Source organism: Octopus bimaculoides, chromosome 8 (genome assembly GCF_046866305.1).
Source record: "Octopus bimaculoides isolate indiv1 chromosome 8, ASM4686630v1, whole genome shotgun sequence".
Classification (NCBI taxonomy): Eukaryota; Metazoa; Mollusca; class Cephalopoda; order Octopoda; family Octopodidae; genus Octopus; species Octopus bimaculoides.
Window position 1 is genome coordinate 87,059,576 of NC_142935.1, and position 27,436 is coordinate 87,087,011.

The 27,436-nt window shown below is 37.2% G+C and overlaps 2 protein-coding genes across 4 annotated transcripts in view; both read right to left on the reverse strand.

Moving 5' to 3' along the window:
* Positions 1 to 1,005, reverse strand: part of LOC106872412 (oxidoreductase NAD-binding domain-containing protein 1) — a 41,745-nt gene extending 40,740 nt beyond the window's left edge. Inside the window, exon 1 of one of the 2 annotated variants that reach the window (XM_089356758.1) lies at positions 589 to 1,005. The gene's annotated coding sequence lies outside the window, so the exon portion shown is untranslated. The remainder of the gene's footprint in view (positions 1 to 588) is intronic. The other variant, XM_089356759.1, reaches the window with a different exon arrangement.
* Positions 1,006 to 12,108: 11,103 nt separating this feature from the next.
* The window catches only part of LOC106872398 (uncharacterized), a 33,588-nt gene continuing 18,260 nt past the window's right edge, over positions 12,109 to 27,436 (reverse strand). For both annotated transcript variants that reach the window (XM_089356755.1, XM_089356756.1), the window contains exons 5-10: positions 25,372 to 25,467; positions 21,933 to 22,374; positions 20,566 to 20,627; positions 18,113 to 18,394; positions 15,117 to 15,260; positions 12,109 to 13,182 (exon numbers count right to left, since the gene is read on the reverse strand). In XM_089356755.1, coding sequence (XP_089212881.1) covers positions 13,075 to 13,182; positions 15,117 to 15,260; positions 18,113 to 18,394; positions 20,566 to 20,627; positions 21,933 to 22,374; positions 25,372 to 25,467 — 1,134 coding nt within the window. In that variant the 3' untranslated portion in view covers positions 12,109 to 13,074. The remainder of the gene's footprint in view (positions 13,183 to 15,116; positions 15,261 to 18,112; positions 18,395 to 20,565; positions 20,628 to 21,932; positions 22,375 to 25,371; positions 25,468 to 27,436) is intronic.

Consider the following 27,436-nt stretch of genomic DNA (forward strand, 5'->3'; position numbering starts at 1 on the left):
GCAGCAAAATCTGGCCTTGTCTCCAGTATTATGCGAAATATCTGGAAAAGTCACGTAACTTGTGACCTTCGTGAAAATACAACCCCTACACAAAATTTCCATAAGCATGGTGCCAAAACTATGGTCTAGAACTTAGAGCATATAAACATATATTCATTATATAAGATGGGATGGTTTACAGTTAATATATCTTTCATCAGAGGCCTGCTGGATCAGAGCTGACAATAATACTTTGATAATACGTTGATGGTGGATACATAAAAACAAAAATTGAGAATAATTTGGAAGAGGGTAACTGAAAAGTTGAAGGGGAGGATGTTTATGGAAGTGGATCCATTCAGGAGTTACTTTAGCGTAACAAAAACAAAACAATGTTTGAAAGTACTGGCCCTTATCCACTAAGCAGGGTATGTGTACACACCAAAATCAAGCTTTTTTAAAAAAAATTACTGTGTATTCTTTCTAGAGGATAATTATTTAAAATGTATTAAGACTGTTTAATAAATATCTGCACTCGAATAACTATATCTGAATTTAAGAAACCAGCCTACAGTTATAGTTACGAGAAATAACGTTGAGAAGGCTTACCACAACTACTTGTCACTTTTCGAGCGGTTGATGTTGGTTTGATTTAGTCAGAGCTTTATACAAAAACATTAACTAATGCCGATTGTGCACGAACGGTTTGGGTCAGGTTTATATTTTGCTTGACTGGTTATTTCGACATTATTGTTGACATGTTATCGTCGCGTCTACCATAGATAATGTTACGTCTCTAAGTGAACTAGTGTCGGGGATGAATTAATAATTCTAGGAACAACAAAGGTTCTTCCAGTTAATTGTACTGTAAATGCATAATGTTTTTGTCTGACGAATTTAAGAAAAGTTCGCCACTGAATTCCTGGAAATTGTGTAGAACACAATTTCCACCAATTCAGCGGAAAACATTTAGGCACATAAATTAACAAATCAAAGATAACTTTGGTTTCAAATCTTCGAAAGAGTAACTTAATTAGCTTATGATTAAAAACAAAGTTAAAAATTTTTTTTTTTTTAAACTGTAACTTCGATTTAAGGAATTAAATTAATACTTCTGAACAAATATTTCAGTTGGTGTTCCTAGAATTTTTAAGGTTTAACCAAATTTTCTATTAACAATCTACACTTTTAATAATAGATTGGTCGCTTTTTCCCTTTGTGAACGAAAACTAATGATTACACAAGGAGTTTACTTTTATTGCCTTCACAGTGATTACCGTTTTACAAAATTAAATTAGAAAATTGGACGAAACGGAGAACACAATTGAAAAAATCAAAAAGAAAATAGAGGAAAAGTAAAATGAGAAAAAAGGAAAAACAAAACAATTCACCACCTTGGGTTGAAAAGTTGAGGGCGCTGGGAAACCTCTCTAAATGGCTATAGAGACACGCTTGCAGCTTTGCCACAGGTGATGGCAAGGCTGATGCACTAGAACAGCCAAGCACCTTCACGAGCCTCACTAGTTACCTCTGCAAGGCGAGTTACCAGTGAAGATAGTAATCTCACAGTTAGTGGTCCGACCCCACTAAACGTCTCAAACGCCACAGGATGGAAAATGTAGTTGGCCTACAGATTGCGGTATTTCAGGATTTTGTTTTGCTCAGCCGCAGAAGCTGTGGATCTCATCCAGACCGCAACATCCAGGATGTGAGAAGAAGCAAAGGAGTCGCTAACTGTGACATCCCAGACAAGGCATCTGTCTTGTGACGAGGGGCACAGGGTGAGGCCGTTAGATCTCTTCCCATCACACCTGGTCAATCCAGAAGGTTCCAAGATGGAGAGGATGTTTGCCCACGCCAAGCTCCTCTTGAGCATCAGGTTCAACTTTGTATGACGCGTAAGGTGACAAGCATTCAAGCAGCAAGAAAGGCCATGGAGGCCTGTGGAGTCGAGGACCCTGCCACAACAACAGATCAAACCCGTGCATACATCAGCTCCCACTTTGAGGGCAATGGAGACACAAGGTTCGTCTGAGCAGGCCACCAACATTAGCCACAGGATGGCATCAATCCAGTCATTTGAGTATTTGGCACTAGCAGACAGTAACCGGCACCTTGAAAACTGGTCCGACTGGATGAAGAGGGAGTTGAAGGTGGCCTTTGAAATTTTGATATCTCAAGTTCTCTGACACCGACAGTCCTCCACCTTTTCAGGAGCAGACAAGCCCAATTTCTTCCAGTATTGGAGAGTTTCATCCAACCCCCTGTTGGAACTGATTCATGTTGGAGAGAAGAGAATGTTGCTCACCAGGGCGGAGCAGGTGTGGGTAGAGGAAAGGAAGCAGGGGAAAGAGAGCGACGAACACTTATGAAGACCAAGACCTCCAAATCGCTTGAGCAATGCAGCCTGATCATGGGACATTGGAGAGAGTCTGACATTGACTAAGCATTCAAGTCTCTCAAAGATTAGGTTGTCAAAGTATTGGAGGCACGATGGGAATCGGTGAGATGAGTTGACTCTGAGTAAATATAGAAGCTTAGGGATCTAGAGGTAATTCCGAAGTATAAAAAAAACCTTGATGGGGCTTGATAGCTTCAATATTTTTCAGCAATTGCTCAAAGGCAGCCACTTTCAACTGGAAGATGGACTCAAAGGCAAGGTCAGTGATTGGGGCACCTAGAGAGCACCAAGCTGATGGGGGAGAGACTGCAATGGAAGGGAAGGACTCTGCAAAAAGGTTAATAGCTGGTTGATGTTGAGAAGTCGGGTGGTTGAGGATCCAGAGCTCACATTTGGAGCTGTTTACTTAGAGACCCCAGTGACCAAGTTCTCCAACCATCATGTTTGCAATGGCGAGAACCCTGTCCGGAGGTCCCCCAAACAAGCATCATCAAGATACCAGACATTGAGGTCTAGCTTGACCTCCATCTTGGTGATGTCATCAATGCCCAGTGCGAACAGAGCAGGCCCAAGTGGGTCGCCCTGTTGGACTCCTAAGGCGGAGGTGATGATTTGGTTACTGAAAGAGAGACAGGAGGGTTCTCAATAAGCCTGCCATGCAAGGCAGTAAAGTTGTGGGACCTTCTCTCTTACTGAGCTGAGAACAACATCATGGCTGATGGAGTTGAAGACATTCTTAAGGTCAAGTTTGAGGATGACTTTGGGTGACAAGGAAGGCAAGTTGGCATGGGCAGCAACTTCACATCCCAATTTGGTGCCCACTCCTAGCTGGGTGGGAGAAAATTCCTCCTCCAATGAGCTAGAGACCGATTATAAGCATACCTTTGCAGTGAGATGAAGGGTGCAGCCGACCACAATGGGGCACAGGTCTCCATTGGGTTTAGTGAGCCTGAATAATTTTGCACCGAAGAATAGTGGGCGGATATAAGGGAGGATGTTCACTGAAGAGAACTGGTTCACAAACTGAGTGAAATTCTCCAAGAGCTCGAGTCCAGTGTCACCGGCTGATAAGGAGATACCGTCTTTGAGGTGTTGAGGTTGAGCCATCAATTCTCGTACCTGAACCAGCAGGGAAGGATGAAATCACTTTTCTGATGTTATCAGAGGTGAAGACCAGTCTCGAATATTCTGGGGGATTGGGCCAGTTTAGTTGATTATCAGAGAGTGCTGGGGGGGTGCTTCTTTTTCAAACGTCTAATAGACTCAGAGTCACACGGAGCAAGGGAAGATAGAGAAGAGAGGAGACGGACAACCCTTTTTATGTCAAATTCACTGAATTTGGCATGACTGCACACTTAAGGTTCATTGGTTGCCTGTTGGTAGGCACCGTGCTTGATGTCAAATTGAGGTGAGAAGTGGTCAGGGTGGACTCAAATAGCTGGAACTGTTGCTTGAGAGCGGATGTAAGGGAGCCTGATTTCACATTGTGCACATGGAAAGAGATGCGAGGGAACAGAAACAGTTTCTGCCAGTTGGATGCTTTGTTAGATAAACATGTCGGATCTTTTTTAAAACGGGGGCCACATTTTTCATTAACGAAACACTTTGAAACTTGGAACACTGGTAGAATGTGTCATATAAAACATCTTTTTCTCTTAGTCTTCTTAAAAAAAAAAGAAATCCATAAATTATTCCATGTTAAAGTTGTCGTATTTCTGTAATTTCAACCAATCACTGACGTCCATTCAGCCGATATACATTAAGTGCCGACTACATAAACAAACGATTCTGAAACAATTAACCCTAACCCTAACCCTAGGGTTAGAGTTAGGGTTAGGGTTAGGCTTAGGGTTAGGGTTAAAGCAAATTTAAAATGAAAAAAGCAAATAAAACGAAGAATCGTTTGTTTATGTAGTCGGCACTTAATGTATATCGGCTGAGTGGACGTCAGTGATTGGTTGAAATTATCGAAATAAGACAATTTTTTACATGAAATAAATTCGAATACAAAAATATTTTTCTGTTCTATAACACAAAATAGATAAGTATACAAAGTTTGAAAGTCTTTCGGTACCAAAAACACTACGTAAAACATTAATGAAAAATGTGGCCCCCGTTTTAAAAAAGATCCCATATGTCTTTCAACAAGCTGAAGAGTGCGTGAGCAAAGCTATTCCAAGCTTCCTTAGGGATGTGGTTAATGAGCTTTGATTTAGATAAACCCTGGAGGGCTGCAGCAAAGTCCTCAATAGAGAGCTAGTTGTCGGAGTGTGAGGCGTCTTCACGGAGTGTGTCGGAGCTGAAGCGACACTGACTGCAGGTCCAGTATGGAAGACTTTCGGCTTGAGCCTTGGTGATGCGGACACAACTCCTGTGGTAATTTTGGTGATAATTAATTGCCTTTAAGTCATGGCTAGAGTGAGCACAGAGAGCACAGTTAGGGGATGAGCTAGCATCGACCGACAGTAGAGGGCTAGCATTGAGAACTCAATTGAGGGAGTTGGCAGAGGAGGCAGAGTAAGCAGCACTGGTTCTAAAGGTGGAGCTAGAATGGAGGTCAGATGGTGTGGGGAGGGTTAAAAGTTGTAGGAGTGGTGGGGTTGGCAGGGTTAATTCTGTTTCCATTGGTGAGGCTAGAATGAAGGTCGGGTGGTGGGGGAGGGTTCAAATTTGTAGGAGTGGTGGGGTTGGCAGGGTTAATTCCGTTTCCATTGGTGAGGCTAGAATGAAGGTCGGGTGGTGGGGGAGGGTTCAAATTTGTAGGAGTGGTGGGGTTGGCAGGGTTAATTCCGTTTCCATTGGTGAGGCTAGAATGAAGGTCGGATGGTGGGGGAGGGTTGAAATTTGTAGGAGTGGTGGGGTTGGCAGGGTTAATTCCATTTCCATTGGTGAGGCTAGAATGAAGGTCGGGTAGTGGGGGAGGGTTGAAATTTGTAGGAGTGGTGATGTTGGTAGGGTTAATTCCATTCAGAACCCATGGTGGAGAGAGGTTAGATTCTCTCAAGCATACTGGTGGAGAATGAGAAGTCAGAGGTTGATCTATTGTCACATAGTCGCTCCACCAGGCAGGTATCTTGGTCATTCGACGCATGCCTCCACCACCAAGAATGGATAGGTTAAAGTGGTGGCAACCCCACCAATTGGCAGTCGCTGGTGATTGGGAGATAAAGAGCAACGAATATACAAGAGTAAAGGGGGTGGGAGAAAAAAGAGGGAGAGAGGAAAAGAAAAGAAAGTTAACAAAACTTTACAGAGCACTATCAAAAAAGTTTAAGGAGTCATACACATCCAACATCCTCCAAAATGGCAGAGGGAATAGAGCAAAACAAGATAAAGATAAACTGTTGAATAGTTCAGTTCAAGATCAAAAGCATTGAAATGCAAAAAAAAAAACAAAAACAGAGAGTAGATCATTAGTGTTTCTGTAATAGACGTAATGGTGACTCTCACACGAAATACTGTGATTTCTTTTCACTTTGTGTGTGGTGTGTATCTACACCTACAGATTTGTGAATATTGTTGTTTGTACAATTGGTGGTGTACCTACTGTGATCACTGCAGGACGTAGTGATTTAGATTTTTTTCTTTTTTCTCCCTTCCCCTCCCCTCTTTTTTTTCCGTAAGTTTTTCTGTCCTTTTCCCCCCTATTTTTTGTTCCCCTCCATTCATGTCTGCATGTGGTTTGTTGGCAAAAATCAGAATTTCATTCGAGCAGGTTTTAAAAGCATTAAAACACAATTACCCTCATCCATGTTTACACGTGGTTTGCTGGTGAAAATCAGATTTTCATCCAAACAGGTTATAAAAACATTAAAACAATATAGACTCAGATCCATTTGACTGAAGACGATGCAAAAGTTTAAAATATTTTAATCGTAAATTCCGATTAATATATCATGAAACACTATCAACTCAAAGATTTTTTTGTTGTTGACGTCCAATGGTAGAACGCCTGTCATGTTTACAGATGTGTGTTCATGTCTCATGGGTAGCCTTTGACTATCCAAAGGGTTTTTGGCATACCTACACAAGTGTGTCCCCATCAACTTTGTTTCCTCATAACTTTCAGAAAATTGAGTATTTTGTAATGAAATTTTCTGCAAATATCCTTTATATGGTGTACATTATGATTATAGTAGGATTTAATGTGAGCAAAAGTTGTGGGCCTGCATGATTACATACAGACACATCATGAATGTCTACAAAATAAAAATTTGAAAAAATTTTGATGTGTCAGAATGTGCGAACCCACACTTTTTTTTAAACATTACATTCTGATATAATCATAATCTATTCTGTCTAAAAGGTGTTTGTAGAAAATTTCATATAAAACATCCATTTTTCTAAAAGCTATGAGGAAACAAAGCCAACTCATTTGAATTTTCTGCAACTCCTCTTACTAATGTAAGCTATCAGATTTTTAAACACTATAGTAGGGTGGTAGGATTGTTTATGTCTGCAGGAAAGTTTCTTGTTAGGCTTAAGATATGGTTTATAAGAATGAGAATTTAGATCAAGGAAAACATCTAAAACATTTACTTTTGATAGATGAGTGGTAAGACATTCCTGATTCCCTTAAATAAGCATTTCCCAGAAAATCACATATACAGAAGGATCTTTAATAGATACTCAATTAAATTGTCAAATGGCCACTGCCCCAATATGAAGAGCATCATTATCTGTAAACACCACCAAAAGCCCACTCTCATTTGTAACTGTCAAGATCCTAGACCTTACCCACATGACCAGGCATGCATAATAAACTCCATCATATATGTGGCAGAACAGTAACATTACTTGATAATCTAACCAAAAAGAAGAATTACATTGGATTATGTGAAGGTGACTTCAAAAGATCATATATCCTTTTTAGATCTAAGAATTCCGGATAAGAAATTTTCAGCAAATGCAAGCATATGGACAAATTTCTTTTGGTGAATTGGCAAACACCACTCTCTCCAAATTTAGCAGCTCTGTTGCAGACTTTAGACACCAACCGTTGATTCAAGCTTTATGGTCAAAAAGGACATAACTATAATCCATATAATTTTTTCCTTCACCCTTCCACTTTTTGTCCCCCCCCCCCCCCCATGATTTCTCTTGTTCTATCGTCCTGGTTTGTAACTTGTACAGGCCATGTACTCAGGGCCTGAAAATTTCTTGGAGATACTAGGCATGTTATTAAAACCTTCCAAGAAAACATCTCCAATGTATGAAGCTATTAGTAGCTCATAACTTTATACTGTGTACATTAAACAATATTTATATTTCACTGGATAGAGTACTTTTTTTGTTGATCTTACTTTAATGGAAAACTAAAGTATGTTTATATACATTTTGTTTAGGCATTGAGACTAATAACCTAAGTGTAGGACACAGTATATACATTCTTCAGAATGAAGTATTAGTCAAGTACAGAGCAGTAATAAGAAAGTGAGATGACAAAGGAATAAATGATTATCTTAAGAACTTCATTAGCTTACAGCTGTTTCTGCTATAAGATGCAGTAGCTCATAGTTGAGTGCTTAAGTAACACCTTACAACTTTGTCAGCACCTTGAATATGAAGTGCAGTGAAATAAACTGCACTTCATATTTAAGGCTCCAACAAAGCTTCATAAGATAATCATATATTCCTTTGCCATCTTATTTTCTTTATATATATAGCTGATAGCTAGAATCATGAGAATTTGATTTTAAAATGTGTAATTGGCAACTCCAAATTATCTTTCACTACTAGTAAACCACAAGTGTTTATATATATATATAATATTAATATTATTAATGTTGCGATAAGCTATAATTGCGCCTTGCTCAGAATGGATAATCAACAGCTGAAAATGTGCCTTGTATGTGTGTCCAATGTGTTTATGTAAACAGTTTTCATGTTTACATAACATTTTGTGACTAGCAGTTTCTTTATAATTTTGTATATTGTTTACTATATTGTGATGTATGTTGTTAAAGATACATTTCAACAATTGTATCTGCCAACCTTATTCAGATATGTGCTATATTGCTTAATGTTCTCATTTCCTTGAGATAAACCAAGGATATTCTTTGTTTGTTGCTAACTTGGTACATATCAACTTCAATCAGTATGTGTGTGTGTAGTTTTTGACTAGGTTTTCATGAGTACAAAACTAAAAACAGCACTCATATAATATAATTCCATAACAGTCAATTGAAGTTGTTACTAAACAGTTTCATGCTACACAGGGAGAGGCAAATTTAGCAATCATCAGACACAGTTAAATGGAAAAATATCCATTCAGACATGTATGAATGGATACTTTTTCATTCAGCTATGTCTTATTATTGCTAAATTTACCTCTTCATATTTGGCATGAAACCATTCAGTAACAACTTCAATTCTCATGTTGCTATAATATATAAAATAGGGCATAAGAGGAATCAAATGTAGTATGTATGCTGGTATAGGCGTGATGTATATGAATGAGAACAGCTGTATAAAGAAGTGCTAATGATTGATAATCTTATGAACATCTGCCAAGTCGGCTGCTGTGTAGATGTTGAAAGTTTGGTGTGAAGCAATAGGTTCAATATATACATGTATGACAATCAGGTAGTGGAAATTTGGAGCTTTAAAACTAACTTCTTTATTGCAACCATTTGTTTAATATTCCTTATCAATATGGAATGAACATGTATGGTTAATATGATAATATTTTAAATCTCACTACAACGTATAAATTCAAATTTGTGTACCATTCATTTGACAAAACAAGTAAAACTGACAGTGATTTTAAATTTTGGTACTGTGAACAACAATGAAACTCGATGCAAAGCAATGTTATATATAATGGTTGCTGCTATACTCTCGGGGAGCATTGATCATAATTACTAAATGTAGAATGAATAAATTTACATAGTTGGTATATCATATTTATTTTTCCTTTAATTGACAAAATTAATTTTCGTTGTAATTGTGATGTAAAGGGAGATAACTTCATTTTTACTAGTCCAGTATCATTCTCAATTCACTTTCATGGCCTCTTTCGTTTGTTGTTTGCGTGTGTGTGTGTGTTTATGTATGTGGAGAGGGAATGTGTTTGTGAAACCATTAATCCAAACATATCTTTTACTCTCTCTGTTTTCTTTACTTATTCCTTTCTGCTGAAGAGCATTGGCTCAAAATGTCTAAGAGCTTGCCATTTACCCTGAGTGTCAAACTAATACACCTTGTTTGTTGTTCCCTTAACTGTCTCTGCCTTTTTTTTGTACATTTCAACCATTCATTTTCAATACATATTAATGTTTTTCTCTCACTCTCTCTTACAGTTTTTGTGTATCTACATTTGAGGAGAAGGAATATACTTACGTAAATCAGGTTCTTTTTAATACATGTCAATAAGTCTCTTCTCCAACCCCATTCTCTCTATCACACACGCTTTGTGAATACATATATTTTTCTTTGTGTAATATTTTAATGTTCTGTCTGTCTGTTTGTATATATGTATGTATGTGCGTGTATGAATCTGTATACACACTTTTGTCTGCCTTCAGCACCAAATCACATCACCAAAACGTCAGTATCAAACTAGCTGCTCCCATTCGCTCCATTCCACAGGTTTTGATGGTGTTTTCTGTCACCATTTCAATTTTCATACCTTATCAACTATAATTTCAATATCATCTTTCTTTTTAAATCAGCTCTAGGTACCAACACATTTGATAAACATTTTCTATTGAGAGAACAGCTTTATGTGTTAAGGTTGATCAAAATTAACTACAAACTGAAAAGGGAACATACATACATGCATGCATAAGTATGAAAATAATATTGTCAAGATAGGCACTGATCTAGAAGAGAGGCATGAAATACAACCTGATACAAATTAAATTTTTCTCCCAGGAGCAATGAAAGATTGTACTGGACGTTTGTACAGAATACAAAGTGGTGGGAACCAATTCACTGAGAAGGATGTACTTCAGACAATAAACACAAACCATGGAGGGAATAACCCATACTAAAAACCAGACATGGAGTTTTGACAAGTTCATAACATTCCACCTTGAAGGATATACCCCTGCAATTCAGAAAGAAGAAATCTCCACCAAGTACCCACTGCACAAAGAGGAAGGTCATTAGTTGACATGTAGGCTGTGCGAAATGAAGATTGAAGATGTTTAGCCACATTATTGCCAACTGTGTAAGAATGTCTTCTCCTTACTACCTCCCCATGAGACATGATGTGTTAGCTAGAACAATATGGAATGCATTGCAGAAGACAAAATTAAAATTAAATAGAGAGGAATATGATGAAACTGATGACTCAAAGGTATACAAACGGAACCTAAGAATATAAACTGATGCCAATTTAAAACACAATCAGCCTAATATTGTTGTTTGGGACTGCACATTAAAAACATGCTCAGTCAGAGAAATCAGCTGCCTATTTGATGTGAATGTGATAAGAAAAATACAAGAGAAGGAAAATAACTACAGAACATTGATGAGAGGTTTGCAGATCCAATATCTAAGATACACGTTCAGCTTCTTAGCGATTATTGTTGGAGCTACACATTATATACCAATCTACCTGGGTCAAAATATAACTGAATTTCGATTTGTAGAGAAAGTACTTAGCTCCTTAATTCGTAAGCTACAAGTGGCTGCAATATCTGAAACCTTCAAAATATGTAAAATGTTCTTATGATTCAAAGGATAAAAACTTACAAAAGAGACAATAGCAATTTCTGTTTCTTTACAACCTTGCCACCAGCAAGGTGGCCAGTTAAAAGTAAGCTAAAAATTAAGAGAAAGAGTGTAAATACATACATATATGCATGCAAGCATTCACACACACACACACACATTCATTAATATATAAACATATATTTATTCACTTTTGAAACTTATGATTCACTCCATAACTACTCCGAGTTTCTTGCATGCTTGCATGTATGCAATCATGCAGGTGATAACAAATATGTTAAAGCATTTGCTATCACATGCAGCAATGGAATAGTCACTTTATCCTTCCTGGTTTTCATTGGCTGGTAGTCATTGCTGAGGATGCTGGGAAGATTGAGACTTCTAGTCTGTTTGTAGTTGAGTGAGGAGGGATGTCTCTATCAGAAATATCAAATTGCTGGATCTACTTTTTGCTTAGTCACAGATCAGCACTGATGGAGCAAACCTATGATCAAAGGCATTCCAACTATGACCATCTAGCTTCTCTTTTTCCTTCTGACATGGTGTGTCTGACCACACTATCCAATGTATTCTTCTCTTTTAAGATGGTTGAATATGATATATTTGGCTGCTATTTCTAGTAGAGGATCCCCTTTTAGTTAGAATTAAAATTACTAGTCCCCTAGAAATGTAATGGAAGGACACGATTAAAAGTTTACTATTACATTTATGTTGGCAGTTGCTTAGCTGCAATCAGTGTTTTGTACAGACAAATGGAAGAAGTCTTTATTCTCATCTTTTACTTGTTTCAATCATAAGACTGCAGCCATGGTGGGACACCATCTTAAATAATCTTCAGTTAAATGAATCGACCACAGTACTTATTTTCTTTTAAAATGTGGTACTTATTCAATCAGGTCCCTTTTGCAGCCAAGCCGCTAAGTTACAGTTATCCAGTGGTGATGGGGGACAAAGGCACACACACACATATACACATATATTGTCATAGTATAGGTATTTTTAGTCATAGATTAAGGTGTCTGGAAAACCAAAAAAGTACCCAACACGTCTGAAGGCAAAGTGTGTGATTTTTATATTTCAATGTTTACTTACAACTTGCAAGTTGTTTCATCTACAGAAAGGTAAAGTTGCTTTTAGAATCGTCAGAGTTTTGGATGAAACATCCTGTAAGTTATGAGCAATGACAGTCATTGAGACAGAACCACATGTTCACAGCTGTCCTCATGTCTCCAGAAAAACAAACAAAAAATAAAGAAAGAAAAAAAACTCATTTTCTGAATGGCATGTTAATTCCGGAGAATTGTTAGTCGCTTGAGATTATCTCCCTTTCTTATTCAGTTGGTAGCAATTGTTAGATGCTTGTTTGACCGTTTTCTTGAACTGAAGATAATTTTAACAGATGAAGAATTTATCTTGTACATGGCCTTTAATTCATGTTTCATTGTCCTTGTTGTCCAAATTCATTCGCCAAACCCCTCGAAGTCATTTTTCTTAAATCGTTTTTTTCAATGCTTTAACATACATACAAATGTGTGTGTATATATATATATATATATATATATATATACATGTGCACGCACACATGCACACACAGAAACACACAAATGTTTTTTTATTTGACCCATAAGGCTCAAGTAAAAAAAAACATTAATTCAGACATTATTATATGTAATGCACAAAGTGCACACATTTAAAAATACTGCTAGAGAAAGAGCTTAAATTCCAAATATATGCAAAAGTCTCGTAAGTGCAAGAAGAAAAGGGATATGGATAGAAAGCTCTTCTAAAATTAAGGAGCTTGTTTATATATATATATATATATATATATATATATATGCACACACACAAACACACACATACAAATGTATATACAAACATTCATTCATATATATTTATAAATATATATGTGTGTGTACTTATATGAATGTAATATGTATGTATAATATTTATATACATATAATCACACACACTCACACATACACATACACACCTGCACACCTATATATTTTGAGACACTAAGAAGCTTCTGCTGCCTCTTGTTCTCCATCTGCTGACACATGGCCTTGCTGCTGTATGAAGATGTTTGATGGTGCCACCTGAACTTGCTGAATTTGATAAATTGGCTGCAAAAGATAAGAAACATACAATATAGTAGTAGTAGTAACCATAAATTTAGTGAAGAGAAAACAATTGATTATATCCAACCAGTATCTGCCCAAGACTTATTTTATTGAGCTTCTTGAATCATCAAAATTAAATTTGATTTTGGTAGGATTTGAATTCTGAATGTAAAGTGTGATAACTAGATACCCAAAGGTATTTTGTCCAACCCTCTGACAATTCTCTAACATATAAAATGACATAATTCTTCTGTACCCAGTATTCATGATTTGAATATGAAACTGCCTGAAATAGACAGATCTGCTGTAAAATAAACACTTTTATACCTGACTAGATGAATCTGTCTTCCAAGGTAAAACCAACTCAAGGGTTAAACATGGATTAATTTAACTTCAAAGAAGCATATGACTTGATAACAAGACACATATGTGCTCGGGACAATAAATCATAATTAATCTCAGTGGGGTATTTTTCATCAAAAATGCTCAACAAATATTCAAGTAAATTATGAAATGTTTGGGACTATCACACTAAGTCTACACACTGAAGGAACAGCCAGAAAGAATTAATTTCTGATACATCATATAAAAGAAAATATTTTCATTCACTGTACACACATTATCTATCTATCTCTCTGTCTATATTTATTTACCTGTATATCAATATCTATCTATCTATATTTATTTATTTGTATATCAGTATCTATCTATCTATCTATCTATATCTATTTAACTGTATATCAATATTTATCTTTCTATATTCACTTATCTGTACATCAATGTCTATATTCATTTATCTGTAGACCAATATCTATCTATATTCATTTATCTGTATATCAATGTCTGTCTGTCTGTATCTATCTCTGTCTATCTATCTATATCTATATCAATATATGTTTGTATGTATGCATACGTAAGTATGTATATATTATATATATCTTATAGCATTTTATAAGCTTAAAGCTAATAGCAGTCACTTTTCAATGACAAGAGAAAATAGTCTAATAATGGGATATATAAGCCCTTGACAGAAAATGTAGGTTTTTCGTATGCGTGTGACACGAACTTACATTCCTCTGTTTATGCAACCAAGTGTGCCACAGATTACACTAGCGAACCTACCTGCTTTTTCTGTCAGATTTAAGAACCATGATTAGTTCGTAGTTGTTTTTGTAAACAAACTATCATGTGCTTTTTTACTGCAAATGGTTTTGTTAAGCAGTGCCAATTTTTACTATTCTCTAAATAATAATAATAGTATTTTATAAGCTTAAAGCTTATAGTGATCACCGTGCAATGATTAAAGAAAATAGTCTAATAATGGGACATATAAGACCTCAACAGAAAAAGCAGGTAGGTTTGCCAGTGTAATTGGTAGGACACTCGGCTGCGTAAAAAGAGGGATGTGGGTTCGTGTTCAACGCGTACGGAAAGCCTACTTTTTCTGTCAAGGGCTTATATGTCCCATTATTAGACAATTTTCTTTAGTCATTGTGCAGTGGTCACTATAAGCTTTAAGCTTATAAAATACTATTATTATTATTTACAGAATTATAAAAACTGACACTGCTTAACAAAACCATTCAATATATATATATATATATATATAATAATATTAGGGACAAAATCTAAAATTACAGGTAAAAAACTCAATTAAAATCAATTTATAAAAAATTAAAATTAAATTGAGCCTTATAGATAAAGTATATATAAAATATATAGTTTTAGGGAAAATAACCAATTATTAATTTTTCTATATGTGATAGTGGATTTTCATCGATGAGTTCTTGAAAATTGGTTATTTTCCCTAAAACTATATATATATATAATATATATATATATATATATATATATATATATATATATATATATATATATATATATATATATATATACATGAACATATATCAATAAATGAATACATGTAGTGAAAGTACCTGGGATGTGGTAAATTGCTGTTGTGCAGCTCCAATGACTGTCTGCTCATTCTGCTGAGCTGCCTGGATTATGATTGGTTGATTTGGTTGTTTACCTTGCAACTGCATCTGAAAAGCCTGCAACTGTGCAGCAGTTAACTGGATCTGAAGGGAAATATAGTAGAGAACATCAACAAAATGGTCAGCTTTGAACCTTAAAATTCTCATATAGACAATATACCAGAATCCATATAGAAGAGAATCAGTATATAACAGAATCAAGAAACAGCACCCATCACTTTCAGAAACATTTCTACATGTTCCGAACAGTTGAAGCATGGAATAAACGGCTTAAGTAAGTTGTTAGCTGTCAGCATGCAGCTGTTGCATCATTGTCGTCGTTTAACATCCGTGTTCCAGTCTGGCACTGGTTTTGACAGGAGCCGGCCAGGTAGAAGACTACCCCAGGCTACTGTGTCTGTTTTGGCATGGTTTTTACAGCTGAATGTCCTTCCTAACACCAACCACACCTTGAAAAATGCCATGCTTCTCAAAATTTGTCAACATTACTCCTGACAAACCTTTACATCATTTCCTCTTTGTAACTCTCATAATGTTCACTTTTCCATCTTTTCATGCTTTATTCTACTTACTGTGCATGTACTTCTACTCTTCGTTGTTGTCTTTCTGTCCCCTCTTTTAACTTTTCCAATGAGCTGTAGTGCATCTGAGCACTGTATACAATAAGCTCATTTTTTTTTTATCAGTACATAGCAGAATCAATGTATAACAGAATAATTGCACAACTGAGTCCAGAATCATAACAGAATCAGTGTACAACATAAAAAGTGTATACCAGAATAAGTATATAACTGGCTCCTAATGTATTTAGTTACATCCATTTTCATTCTAGATTTGTTGTATAGTGAAACTGTACACTCCTCCTGGTAAAAAGTGGTAGTAGCCAGCCATTATAAATAGACCAGTTACCAGTCAACAACAGAAGATTGAGAACGTCAGCAAGGTTGAGGGTATTATAGCTAATCTAGATGTTATTCATTCTTGAATAGTAGTAACAATTACTAAAGTTAAAACCAAAAACATAGTTTTGGATGCAAGTTTATTGTGTCTTGTCTAAGACTGTTTTATTTGGGTTAGTGTGCGGCTGGCTTTACTAATTCATTATTAAACTTTTATTTTTTTATGGTTTTTCAGAATAAATACATTTCTTTTTAACCCATAATTATGTCAAAATAATTAAAACGGACTTGACTTTGAAAGAAGAAAACAGGATCTTCAATGAAGAGTAGGAATTGCAATATGTTTTTAGTAAATAGTGGACGCAAAACGTCTTGCTTGCTTTGTGACTGCAATTGTAATGGTTAAGAAATTCAATGCACAGCAACATTATGTTCTTCATAAAGACAATAAATATGCCATATTAGAGGGTGGGTCTTGAAAGATAGCATTGCAGAAACTGAAAGATGGGAAACAAAAGCAAAGACAATTTTTCCAATGTGTGTTGCATCAAGGGAATGCTACGACAGAAGCCAGCTATAAAGTTGCATATTTGCTTGGAAAAAAAGATAAGCCATTCAGTGATGCAGAACTCGTAAAGGGATACATTATTTACATTTGATGGATATTTGTCCTCATCTTGTTTGTTGTTAACATTAGGTGTCTTGAGGATATTTCGAACCTGGTTCTCATTCCTAAAGTATTTTTCAATGTTATTATTACTATTATTCAGGTCACTGCTTGGAATCAAACTCGGAATCTTGGGGTTAGTAGCCTGTGCTCTTAACCAATATGCCATATGCCCGTGGGCAATTATGGGGTGAATTTTAGGGCTTATAAATCTAATATTTTCCTATCCTTCCTTAATACTGGTTCCCATGGGCTACTCATATCTGCACTCAGTCTGCTTAGGAGGTTGTTGTATCCTAGCATATGTGCTGCTTCTTTTAGTTTTCATATTTTCCAGTGATGTTCTCTGTCTATTATTTTAACTTCATCCCACAGGTGGGGGGAGGTGGTCTCCATTTTGGGGGGGGGGGGTTATGTATGGAAAAATGGAGACCGAGTGCAGATATGAGTAGTACATGGGAACTGATATTCAGGAAGGATAGGAAAATATTAGATTTATAAGCTCTAAAATTCACTCCATAATTGCCCACGGGCATATGGCGTAGTGGTTAAGAGCACGGAGTACTAACCCCAAGTATTCCGAGTTCGATTCCAAGCAGTGACCTGAATAATAATAATAACATCGAAAAATACCTTAGGAATTAGAACCAGGTTCAAAATTTTCCCAAGACACCTGATGAAGGCTGGAGGGTATATCAGCCGAAACGTTGTGTTAACAACAATCAAGATGTGGACAAATATCTGTCAAATGTAAATAATTCCTCATCTCTTAAATACAGAACTGTCATAAAGGGATGTATAAAGTGGTAGGATGTATAGATCCCAATAAAGTCAACAAATATAAAGAGGTGCCTCTTTCAAGAAGGACTAATACAGATCGACAGCATGAATTGGCCTGTAATGTAACAGAGCAATTGAAAAATATAATCCAAAAAGAAAATGGTTATTGCTCAGTAACTTTGGATGAATTGACAAAAGGCAGATACAACAAAAGACAGTGGCAAAAGACTGATTAACAACAATATTGAAACCTTGCAGTGCCAACTTTGGCTTCCATCTCTCCAGGGATAGTTATATAAGTTCCAATCAAATATTAAGATTGATTTAGTTGACTGCAGCCTTCCACAAAATACATGACTCGGTGCTAATACCAGAAGTCATTATTGTATCCCGAAACTAAATCTTAGGATTCATTACCACCAAATTCCTTGCAATAACAACTATTAATTTAACCCACCTATCACCTATCTCTTTAAGCTGGTGCAAGTATAGAAAATGTAAATCTGCTAGAGTACAATAAATACACTGGAAGTGAAATTAATGATATCTCCATGAGCAAAATAAAAGATATTTTAGGTGTGAAAACTTACCGGTAAACTCTGAATCTCGCCTGAAGGTGTAACGACCTGCTGTATCACCTGAGCTGTCTGTATTTGTTGTTGTTGCTGTTGAGCCTGTTGCGTCACCTCTTGCACTTGATGGGAAACAGCTTGCTGAGTGATGGCTTGTGTAACTGTGGTCTGTGTGGGTGTTGGTGTGGGTGGTGCAGGAGGAGGTTGGCTGACAACCGCTGTCTGTTGAACTGGTGATGTGGGAATTTGAATGATGCTGGAGTTGGGTAACGCTACGAATTCATACCCATGTGTGTTGTTCTAGAAAGAAGCAAAAGAGATAAAAATTGAATTATCTATAATTATCTACAGATAATTCATCTATACTTGTAGATGACATTCCAAATTGATATTCATTTCGTTTGTTTTTACATCTGTTTTTCAATGCTAACATGGTTTACACGAATATATTATCGAGGTACTGTTTTATGGCCGAGTACCCCTCCTGTCACTAAAACTACTACTGTCTGTTGTTTCTTCCCTAAGAGCAACATACACATAAACTCTGCTTGCTCTCTTTCATTTGAATGCACAAATGACAGGCTTCACTCCATACCTTGCTACTGTGAGTTTAATATTAAGAGAGACACAAAGCAGTGAGCTGGCAGAATTATTAGCATGCAAAGCAAAATGTTTAGCAGCAATTCATCTGTCGTGTTCTGAGTTCAAATTCCACCAAGGTTGACTTTGCCTTTCATCCTTTCAGGGTCAATAAAATGAGTATCTGTTGAGTACTGGGATTCATGTAAATGATTTACACCCTTCCCCGAAATTGCTGGCCTTGTGCCAAAATTTGAAACCAATATTTAGGGGAGACATCATCTGGATGTAAGAACCACTGCCTACTCACACCAAACTGCCAAAACCTTCTTAGCAGTGGGTAAATAGATGTAAAACAGTAATAATATAGAAATTCTCTATGAAAAGATTTCAACTGTGGTGGGAAATTAATGGGGATTTAAAGGGATCTACCACTTGATATTGGTATTTTTGTTTAGCCCTAAGTCAGCCTTGACTGAACAAAAGCAAATATAGTCCAGCCATTACCATCTTGTCTTTTATTCAGATAGTGTATCTAGAGTTACATTGTCCTCATTTTTGTCTTTCACTTTTTAAGTTAGTAAGGTGGAATTTGGAGAGAGATTTTGCTGTTATTTCTGAAAGGTTTAGCAACCACATACAGGCGCTCTAGTTAATTTATGTTGGAGATGTGAGATGTCACAGTGATAAGGACATGAGATGTATATAAAAGTGACATGTATTAACAGTGGAAGGTAACTGTGGCAAAAGTAGGACTAAGGATAACAGTGGAAAAAAGAGGCGAGACTAGCTTTCAGGGTGTCAGTCTCCACAAATAACACACCAATATTGTAGAGTACACTAGTTATCTCTATATAGTAGTAGTTGATAAAAAATATTGGCTGGCTGGCCGGTTGGTTGGTTGGCTGATTTCTCCAGTCACGATTTACACAATATAGAGAGAGGAGGAATAGAGTACAAGAGAGTTAATATATGAGATGAAGGATGAGTAAACATATTGGTTTGTTAGCAGGCAATGAGTAAAAGAAAATCTCACATCCATGCACACACTGTGAGAGAGAAAGAATCATAGAAACTGAGGGGAGGAGGAAATAACAAAGTAGTTATGGGAGGAAATCAAATTTTGCAGAGATAAGGTTTTTAATGGAGTAGATTGTAATTATATTGACTACATTTAGGAAAATAAGAGCATATCTCTCTTTTCCTCTTTTACTTGTTTCAGTCATTTGACTGCGACCATGCTGGAGCACCGCCTTTAGTCGAGCAAATCGACCCCAGGACTTATTCTTTGGAAGCCTAGTACTTATGCTATCGGTCTCTTTCGCCGAACCGCTAAGTTACGGGGACGTAAGCACACCAGCATCGGTTGTCAAGCGATGTTGGTGGGACAAACACAGACACAAACACACACATATATACACATATACATATATACGATGGGCTTCTTTCAGTTTCCGTCTACCAAATCCACTCACAAGGCTTTGGTCGGCCCGAAGCTATAGTAGAAGACACTTGCCCAAGATGCCACACAGTGGGACTGAACCCGGGACCATGTGGTTGGTAAGCAAGCTACTGACCACACAGCCACTCCTGCGTCTATATATATTGTTAATATACAAATGAGAAATTTGTCTTATTTAATATTATTTTAAGGTAATAAATATTTTATTGTTGAAAATTAGTATTCCTATCATCATTTTGTACAAGCACCAAGAAATTTAATAAAATTTAAATTATAATATTTATAAATAAACCATATTTCTTGATGTTACCCATGATGGCAAAAGTGTATTTTCAAAATTACTCATCATTTGACAGGAAACATTCTAATAATAATATCATAAATAAAAAGGTTAAAAAAAAAACAGGGAAAATGAAAGTAGAGTACATACATTTCCAAGGTTACCTGATTGAGCAACTTGTATTTGGAAAGGGGGCTGAATGATATGTCCTCCTGTAAAAAGAATATTAATTTATATGATTAGACAAAGCATCACTGGTTCAAATCTCATTACTATTAAGTTGTGGCCCTGAAACAAACAAACAAACCAGTGATTCTCAACGTGGAGCCTGGGAAAATTGTGGTCCAGTGTGGTGGCATAGTCACCAGGCACAAGGTTCTCATTAAAGTGATTCACTTTTTTCTTAGTCAATAATGCCCTTTTTTTGTGTACTCAGTACTTAATAAAAGAATTACTGGAAGATAGTAAATCAATAGAACCACTTGTATGATGGCGATGCTTGCTTCCAACTAATTATTTGACTCATGACCCAATGAGCACCCACTTTACTATATAATATATTAAGTAATATGTAGTAAAAAAGGCAGAGCTGTCACTCACAAGCAAGTATGACTTGGTAGTGAGTATAAACCTTTCACTAACTGTTTCAGGTGCTTTTATAATTGTGAGTAGATACAAGCACCCTCTTGGCCCTGCCTCCCTTTGACCCAGGAGAACATTTACAATGTGATATCTGAAGTGAGAGAGTATGGAGAGAGGTGACTGCACCAATAGTTGGCTGGTAACTCACTTCAGCTGAGTAAAATTATTAATGTATTGAATAATTGTGATAAAATATTTAAAATAAAGATGATTTTTTTCTAACCACCAGTGGGGCATACATTTTTCTGGAAAGTTGTAGTGGAGCCTGGGGAAAAATAAGTTGGGAAACACTGCACTAAACCAAATCCCATTTGCTACTCCACAGTTGAGTGGTTAGCAGTAATAGAAGGCATTCATTCAGATGTAAAAGTTACTGTTAACACTACCACCGGCTACCTTGGGTGTGGGTAACAGAATCCATTCAGTTGCAAGCATTAACCTTTTTCACATCGAAATCAGATATATCCACTCAAAATTTCATTAGTCCTAACAGTGGGAAGCAGTTTTATACAGCAATCTATCTTTTTTGAAAAATGTCATATTCGAAACTATTTTCAGTCAAGATATGTCAAGTTCATTAAGGACAACATGGTTTGCAGAAAATACCAGTTCTATTTTTGATAGATATTTAACATTGTCACTGGAATCTTTTATCTTTTACTTGTTTTAGTTAAGGGCTTTTAGAGAAGGGGCTGCACCAGTAGTTGGCTGGAAACTCACTTCAGCTGAGTAAACTGCAGTGATATGAAATTAAGCACCTTGCTCAATGACGCGTTGCACTGCTTAGTCCCGAAATTGAACCCATGACCTTATGAAGCTGAGGTCAGCACCCTAATCCCAAGACCACATGCTTGTAATAGACGTGGCTAAATTACCTTGACTCAGCACAACTGGGAAACCATCTCCTGAAAGTTGTATTTGGGCAGTCTGTTGAGCAGCCTGTTGTGCTTGAGCTACCTGCACTTGTGGAGCAGGTGTGGTAGCAGGTTGTGGTTGCAACTGCTGTGTTTGTTGCTGCACTTGCTGCTGCTGTTGTTGCTGCTGCTGCTGCTGCTGCTGCTGTTGTTGTTGTTGTTGCTGCTGCTGCTGCTGTTGTTGCTGTTGCTGTTGTTGCTGCTGTGCTTGTTGTGACTGGGATTGTTGCTGCTGCACTTGTGGAGATTGCTGCTGTTGTTGGGTTGTTTGTTGTGGTTGTTGTTGCTGCTGTTGCTGCTGCTGCTGTTGTTGTTGTTGCTGCTGCTGGTTTTGTTGGGCCAGTTGGAAGTAATACTGAATTTGATCTGGTAACATCGAAGTACTCCTGGCTGCTTCATCTTCCTGTTAAAAGAAACATACAAGTGAGCAAGTAATACTCATATTTGACACTCAGATATCATACTCTCTCCTAAATAGCAATTATGTCTACATCCACACATCGTTGTTGGCACTCCGTCGCTTACGACGTCGAGGGTTCCAGTTGATCCGATCAACGGAACAGCCTGCTCGTGAAATTAACGTGCAAGTGGCTGAGCACTCCACAGACACGTGTACCCTTAACGTAGTTCTCGGGGATATTCAGCGTGACACAGTGTGACAAGGCTGACCCTTTGAATTACAGGCACAACAGAAACAGGAAGTAAGAGTGAGAGAAAGTTGTGGTGGAAGAGTACAGCAGGGTTCGCCACCATCCCCTGCCGGAGCCTCGTGGAGCTTTAGGTGTTTTCGCTCAATAAACACTCACAACGCCCGGTCTGGGAATCGAAACCATGATCCTATAACCGCGAGTCTGCTGCCCTAACCACTGGGCCATTGCGCCTCCACATCCACACATCACTAGGTTGAATAAAGTTTTTTTAGATTTTCACTAATAATTTACGGCAACTTAGATCTCCATGTTATATCATTAATTTGATACAATTTGTTGTCCAGTTGTTGCTGAATTGTTTATTCTTTACTTTACAGCTTTGATAATGAGTGGCGAAAAAATTGCAATTAGAGCTACTTGTAAAAAGGACAAAGTTTAAGGACAGTAGCAAAAGAAATTAATCATGTGGAAGATCCAGGAACTGTCAACGAACATGTGACACAAAACTGGTTCAGATGTTTCAAGGAAGGTGACACCAGCCTCGAAGACAAACCAAGGTTAAGGAAACATTCTGTTGTGGAAGATAAGGCCTTGCTTGAAATGAGTGGACAACTGCCAAGTACAAACACTTGTACATTGTCAGCAGATTTTGGTCCTTCACAAAACACTATCAATTGGCACCTCCATAAGCTTAGACTTGTGAACAGACACTGTCAAGAAGCTCCTCGTGAATTGTCCAATGACTGGCTCAACAATTCTTTTATTCTTTTATTTGTTTCAGCCCTTTTGACTGTGGCCATGCTGGAGCACCACCTTGAAGGGTTTAGGTCAAACAAATCGACCCCAGGACTTAATTTTTTAAACCTAGTACTTATTCTATCGGTCTCTTTTGTAGAACCACTAAGTTATGGGGATGTAAACACACTGACACCGGTCGTCAAGTGATGATGGGGAAACAAACACAGACACAAAGACACACACACACACATAGGTATACACACATATATATACACAATGGGCTATAGTAGAAGATACTTGCTGAAGGTGCCATGCAGTGGGTCTGAACCTGAAACCATGTGGTTGGGAAGCAAGCTTCTTACTACACAGTCAAACTTGTGCCTATGTTGTACATTTGCAAACAACTGCTGGCAAATCTTTAAGATGCCCATTTTTGGCATAAAATTGTAACTGGACATGAAAAATGGATCTACTTTCATAACCCTAATAAGAGAAATCAGTGGCTTTGTTCCAGCCAGGCTTCAGAACCTGTTGTCAAACAAGGGCAGTTTGAACAGGTCATGTGTTTGGTGGAATTTTGATGGGGAGCTACACTTTGAATTTGTCCCAGATGGTCATGCTGTGAATGCTAACCATTATGTTCAATAACTGCAGTGAGCGTATGATACTTTGAAAGCCTGCTACCAGGTATGGATCAATCAAAGACACACACTCCTATAGCATAACAATGCCCCAGCACACACTGCCAATGTGAACAGGAACTTGAGGGGTTTTAAGTGCTGCCTACAGTCAAGACCTTATTACCCTTTTCAAGCCATGGCTCATTTCCTGTGCAGATGGAGGTTCAACAATATGAATAAGTTTGAAAACAGATGCAGGGAGTTTTTGCCTCAAAATCAACCAAATGGTATAAGCATGGAATTGAATTTCTTGCACAATGATTGCAATGGACAATAGAATATGATCGGATGCATTTTGATGAATAAATGCTTTTCGTATGTACAAAAATCTTTTGGCTCAACCTGGTAAACTGCCTTCAATTCAAATTTATTCATGAAACTAAATTATTTCAGTTACTAACTTTATAGTAGGGCCTTCAATAGGCAATGGTGACCATGCATCCGTGCATACATATATAGGACTAAGCAAGATTTTTTGAGGAAGACTAGCATTTACCCATGCATTTAAGTTTCTTCTGTATACACCACTGATGCTTTGACTTGAGTCAAAAGTGTCATCATAGTTATTGCTGTCAGAACACAAAGAGCCAGGATAGATACTTCAAGGTATCTTGCTTGATCTTCTAACAGTTCTGCCAACCCACTGCAATGCACTGGACTGGCATACTTTGTAAATATAACTGAATTTGCTTTCTTTTTTAGATATTACTTTTCATCTATGTTCCAACCACAATGGAATAGCTGGGATGGGTCATTTTCTTTTCTTTTCTTTTTTTTTTGCTGGAACAACTATTTTTAAAGGCACCCCTAGCTGTAGAAACTATGCCAAACAAGACAATGTAGAGATCGCCGCAGCCCTTTGGTTTGTTAGATCCTGTCAACCTGTCCAACCCACATTAGCATAGAAAACAGGTGTTAAACAATGATGAAGGTGATAATAATGATGAGGAAGAGGAGGAGGAGTCACCAACGGTATGATGTATGAAGATGACGGTGATGATGATGATGACGATGATGATGCCCTTGCCTACTGCTAACCACTCAACTACATTATCTATTGTATCCTTCTTAAGTTGGTAATGTATGTCTTGAGAGAAATTTCATTTCCATATGTAGCAAATCAAATGACCACAAAGAAGCTACTTTGTTGACTTCTTATGTTGCTTGTTGTTTAGTCCCAGGTTTAATCTTCACTGAGCTGACCTATCCTCAAAGGCATTCCAGACATGATTTAGATATGGCATGTGTAAGACCTAGAAGAAATTACATAAAGCAGCAGCAGTAGCAGTAGTAGTGAGACAAATGAAAGAAATCAGTAGAGGAAATGCTTACCTGCCGTTTTGGTGGTTTCAGTTCATCTCGGGGAACAATGTCAATCAGGAAATCAAACTGGTCAAATTTGGTAATAGCCATTGCAATATCATTTCGCTGTGGATGATAAAAGAAAATCAAAAACTATGTCAATATACTATCCATATATGGGCATAGCTATGTGGTTAAAAAGCTTGTTTCCCAACCATGTTGTTTTGGGTTCAGTCCCACTGTGTGGCAAGTTGGGTAAATGTCTACTGCTATAGCCCCAGGTCAACTCGTAGAGGGAAACTAAAAGCTCATTGTATATCTATGTGTGTGTGTATGTGTACATGTGTATGTGTGTGTGTGTGTGTGCATGCATGTGCCCATGCCTTGATATTATGTGATAGATGTAAATAAAGTGTCACTGTCATATGAGTGGTGGTGTTCATTTCCAGCCTTCTGAAAGGTACATGTCTAAGCATGGGAAAAATATTACCTTGCTTGGAAACAGGTGAGGGTTGGCAACAGGAAAAGCATCTGGCTGTAGAAAATCTGCCTCAACAAATTATGTCTGATCTGTGCATGCACTGAAAATTGGGTGTTATGATATATATATATACATATGCCCTAACTCTTCGAAACACCAGTGTTATAATGGTGGCAGCTGATGAAGGAAATGTTCTCTATGTGGCCTGTGTGTTTTCTGTACCCTGTTTATCATTTTGTCCATGTTTTTTTGCAACGTCATGTACCCAGATATGCATCTATATATACATGTAGATGAAGGTATGTACATACATGTACATATATATGCATATACTCATATATTATTTATATATATATATATATATATATATATATATATATATATATATATATACGGTTTACTATCAGGGAGTGAATAATTATTACAATTAAAAGGGTAAAGGTTTATCAATTTATTAATTTATTAATAAATCAACAATTAATAATTTTTACCAAGCCCTTCGGTATGTAAACACCATTATCGGTGGAGAACTTATTTAAAAGTTCTTATACATTTATAAACATAATTAAGGGATCAGCAAACATTTGCTTCACCACATACCGAAGTTCAGAAATAGCAGCTAAAAAAGCTGAGACTCCAACAGATAGCATTACTTGTAACTCACAAAGGCAAAAACAAGAAGAAAAAACAATGAAAACTAACCATTCGAAGTTAAGCATAGACGCGTTTCTGGATTATGAGCGATAATACTCAATTTCCTTCATCGGTATGATATTCTAGTAGTAAATTTGACTATGCTAACAAAACTGTGCATGCTTTTTTAGCTGCTATTTCTGAACTTCGGTATGTGGTGAAGCAAATGTTTGCTGATCCCTTAATTATGTTTATAAATGTATAAGAACTTTTAAATAAGTTCTCCACAGATAATGGTGTTTACATACCGAAGGGCTTGGTAAAAATTATTAATTGTTGATTTATTAATAAATTAATAAATTGATAAACCTTTACCCTTTTAATTGTAATATATATATATATATATATATATATATATATATATATATCATTATCATCATCGTTTAACGCCCGCCTACCATGATAGCATGGGTGGGATGGTTTCAAATGAGCTGGGCAGACAGAAGCCTGCACCAGACTTCTGTGTCTGTTTGGCAGGATTTTTATTGCTGGATGCTCTTCTTAACACCAACCACTCAGTAAAGTGGATTTAGTGCTTTTTATGTGGCACAAGCACAGGCAAGGTCAGTTTTGGCAAGTTTTTTCCAGCTGGATGCCATTCCAAACACCAACCACCTTACAGTGTGGACTGGGTGCTTTTTACATGGCACCAGCACTGACGGGGGTCACCAAATACTTGCAAGGCAAAAGAAAAAAAAAACTTTCAAGCAGGGAGGGGGCATTGGAGGAGGTGATCTTGTGTTGGATGATGAAAGGTCATAGTGGGACAGAAACTGGTGTCTTGCTGTAGAGGAAGTACAAGGTTACCTGGCCAGGGAGGAGGGGAGAGAGAGAGATAAATCAGGAATGAAGACAGAAACAGGTGCGCTACCGCAAAGGAAATACATGGTTACCAACCCGAGGGAAGTGCAGGAGAAGGAG